Source organism: Pempheris klunzingeri, chromosome 17 (assembly GCF_042242105.1).
Source record: "Pempheris klunzingeri isolate RE-2024b chromosome 17, fPemKlu1.hap1, whole genome shotgun sequence".
Taxonomy (NCBI): Eukaryota; Metazoa; Chordata; class Actinopteri; order Acropomatiformes; family Pempheridae; genus Pempheris; species Pempheris klunzingeri.
The window spans coordinates 265,001-268,767 of NC_092028.1; the positions used below are offsets into that span (position 1 = coordinate 265,001).

At 48.0% G+C, this 3,767-nt stretch overlaps 1 protein-coding gene across 1 annotated transcript in view; it reads left to right on the top strand.

Annotated features, from left to right (window-relative positions):
* The window catches only part of itga2b (integrin, alpha 2b), a 24,864-nt gene extending 21,300 nt beyond the window's left edge, over positions 1 to 3,564 (top strand). Inside the window, exons 25-31 of the mRNA XM_070848416.1 lie at positions 63 to 168; positions 684 to 839; positions 1,037 to 1,117; positions 1,489 to 1,608; positions 1,690 to 1,791; positions 1,882 to 2,004; positions 3,403 to 3,564. Coding sequence (XP_070704517.1) covers positions 63 to 168; positions 684 to 839; positions 1,037 to 1,117; positions 1,489 to 1,608; positions 1,690 to 1,791; positions 1,882 to 2,004; positions 3,403 to 3,495 — 781 coding nt within the window. The 3' untranslated portion in view covers positions 3,496 to 3,564. The remainder of the gene's footprint in view (positions 1 to 62; positions 169 to 683; positions 840 to 1,036; positions 1,118 to 1,488; positions 1,609 to 1,689; positions 1,792 to 1,881; positions 2,005 to 3,402) is intronic.
* The last annotated feature ends 203 nt before the right edge of the window (positions 3,565 to 3,767 follow it).

The following is a 3,767-nucleotide window of genomic DNA, read 5'->3' on the forward strand; positions in this document are numbered from 1 at the left end:
AGAGTTGTTGTTGAACATGAGATCTACAGACTGAGCGTGACAACGTCCCTTTGTGTCTCCAGAGCCTCCTCCCCCACTGAGGTGGTCCTGCCACTCCCTGATTGGCAGCCTGCAGAGCAACCTGGCAGTTTAGAGGAAGTCGGTCTGCTGGTAGAACATGTTTATGAGGTACGGCAGAGAGCTAATGAGGCTAATGCAGGCTAGCGGACACTGTACCACGCCGGTGAGAAAGCTAACGAGGCTAACGAGGCTAACGAGGCTACCTGTCTGAGAGCCCACCTGACTGCGGTGGAGGGGGCTGGGGTTCCTGTGCGTAACTCTTGGTCCCAGATCAGAGGTTCAACCAGCCCTTTCAGCCTTAACCAGACCTGGTAAAGGAGCTCATTGGTGACCTTTTGGTGTCCGGGTCTATCAGCCAATAGGAGCAGAGGTCAGGTGTGATCTCTGCTGAGGGTTAACAGCGTCTCAGTGTCTGTGGGACTCTATAGTTCTGCTGGAGGAACCTGGCTGGTCATTAACTAGCATGGCTGCAACTACTGCTAACAACAAGGAAGTTAGCCAGCTAACCTATGCTAACTCTTTTAGCACTACTCTATATGCTAATCTGAATGTCACTCATCAAACTTATCAGACAGATGATATTGATGGTATTGATTATATTGATGGTATTGATTGGTGTGTAGTTGAGGAACCAGGGTCCCAGCACCGTCAATGCCCGGCTGACAGTGGACTTCCCATCCACCTGGGGACATCACTTCCTGCTCTATGTCTTCTCCAACGCCTCAGAAGAATCACTGAGCTGCAGGAGCCTGAATGCATCGCAGATAGACCCCTTCAAGGTCCAAGACCTGTCTGTCTGTCTCTCTGACCTGTCTGTCTATCTCTCTGACCTGTTTGTCTGTCTCTCTGACCTGTCTGTCTATCTCTCTGACGTGTCTGTCTGTCTCTCTGACCTGTCTGTCTGTCACTTTGACCTGTCTGTCTGTCTCTCTGACCTGTCTGTCTATCTCTCTGACCTGTCTGTCTCTCTCTCCAGCTCCTTGGTAACTCCTCCAGCATTCCTACAGTTTCTCAGTTGATCCAGCAGGAGGAGACAAACAGCCGCACAGTCCATGTGGTGAATATACACACAGTCTGTAGTACTTCTGTCTGTAGTACTTCTGTCTGTAGTACTGCCGTCTGTAGTACTTCTGTCTGTAGTACTTCTGTCTGTAGTACTGCCGTCTGTAGTACTTCTGTCTGTAGTACTTCTATCTGTAGTACTGCTGTCTGTAGTACTTCTGTCTGTAGTACTTCTATCTGTAGTACTTCTGTATGTAGTACTTCTATCCGTAGTACTGCCGTCTGTAGTACTTCTGTCTGTAGTACTTCAACATGTCATCAGGTTTGATATCAAAATGATTAATTTGTCATCAAACATTAATGTGTGTTATGACATCATTATCGTATTACTTCATGGTGTGTGTGCGTGTGTGTGTGTGTGTGTAGAACTGCAGCAGCAGTGACACGGGGTGTGTCAGGTTCGTATGTGACGTCACTGCGTTGGGGCGGGGCTTCAGCGCTGTGGTCCGAATCTCAGCCCGACTGTGGACACACACACTTACACAGGTACACACACACACATGCACACACACACATACACACATACACAGGTGAGGGGTCCAGGTGATGATGTCATCATACCTACAGACTCGCTACCTGAACTATGAGCTGGTGTCGTCCGCTTCCTATGATGTCATCAACTCATCATCGAGGGTCCAACCACTGCTGCTGCCCAGTGGACACACACAGGTACACACACACACACACACACACACACACAGGTACTAAGCATGCACATCAAGATCTTACAGCTGTGTGTGTGTGTGTGTGTGTGTGTAGACTCAGCTCAGTGTGTGGTGGCGTCCTCCTGATGGAGAAAAAGACGTTCCTATTGGCTACATCGTCCTGTCAATCATGTGTGGCCTCCTCCTCCTGGGCATGCTCTGTTTCGTCTTCTGGAAGGTAACAACCCCCATCGTGCCCCCCCATCGTGTGTGTGTGTCTGTGAGCCCCCTGTTGTGTGTCTGTGTCTGTGAGCCCCCCCTGTGCAGACCCCCACACAGTCCTTCCAGTTCAGATCTTTCAAGTATCAATGATTCTGAGCAACTCGTCCTCAGTTGCTCTGTCAATTACACGTTCACAGTTGCCCCATGGGGGCGCGCCCCCCAGTTTGGGAACCACTGCTTTACAGAGACTGACAGAGATGTTTATGAAAGTTACAGACGGTAGCTTTAACATGTTCTTCACACGCGTCCACATAAATGGAACTTCTGCACATGTGAACCTCAATTCCTGTAAAGCTCAGAGTAGAGTAGCTCTCTGCTAAGCCCCTCCCTCAAACAGCCACCGGCCAATCCTACGTTAGCACTCGTCTCTAAGGCATGGGACACCTTTTGGGGCAAAATCCAAGCAGATGTAGGCTACCTGTTAGCACAACTAACACCTGTTAGCACCACTGACACCTGTTAGCACCACTGACACCTGTTAGCACAACTAACACCTGTTAGCACCACTGACACCTGTTAGCACAACTGACACCTATTAGCACCACTGACACTTGTTAGCACAACTAACACCTGTTAGCACCACTGACACCTGTTAGCACCACTGACACCTGTTAGGACAACTAACACCTGTTAGCACCACTGACACCTGTTAGCACAAGTAACACCTGTTAGCACAACTAACACCTGTTAGCACCACTGACACCTGTTAGCACAAGTAACACCTGTTAGCACAACTGACATCTGTTAGCACCACTGACACCTGTTAGCACAACTGACCCTCCCGTTAAAGGGGAGTTCTTCCCGTTAAAGGGGAGTTCCTCCCGTTAAAGGGGAGTCCTCCTGTTAAAGGGGAGTTCTTCCTCCACTGTGTCCTAATCTAATCTCTGGGCTGCTCTGTGGGGATTCTTGAATCCTTCCTGTTGAATTCCTGAATCTTTGGTCTCTGAATGAAAGAGTTTGTTCTGAGCTGCTCTTTCTGGAAACAGTCTGAGAGAAACACTGCTGAGACCTGGAGCTGGAGAGAGAAACACTGACTGATTGATTGATTAGCACCACTAACACCTGTTAGCACCAGACTGATGTTCTCTCTCTCTGCGCCCTGCTCAGTTACAACCGTTACTCCAGAGGAGTTTTTATGTCCTTCAGAGCATCGCTCACCAACAAAGCTGTTGTTCAGAGGGTGCCACAGCCGTAGCAACAGTAACCAAGGGGGGGCTCAATGATATAATGAGTTGATTAATAGTAGGATTACACACCTCAACATATCTTCTGTCATTATTAACGTGTTATAAACCGTTAATTACATGTTTACAACTGACAGGTTGATATTGTGTGTCTCTGTGTGTGTGTGTAGCTGGGCTTCTTTAACCGTACCCGCCCCCCCAGTGATGATGATGATGATGATGAAGAGCAGCAGATGGCTGATGAGGGTCACATGACAGAATGACAGGTCACATGATGTTTGTGTCCACTGATGGTGTTTATAGATGATCAATAAATCAGTGTGTACACTACAGGAAGTGTCTCAGTGTTTACTCCCATTTAATCTTTACTCTCTGTTCTCTGTTCTTTGGCTCACTTTTACTGAAAGTTCATTCAATCTGAAGATCTACTGAAAAATAAAATGTTTATTATAAACGGGTTTCCCTGTGTTTCTAATGATCTGGTCTGGTCTAGTTTGGCTTGGTCTGGTTTGGTCTTGGTTGTCTGGTGGTGGTG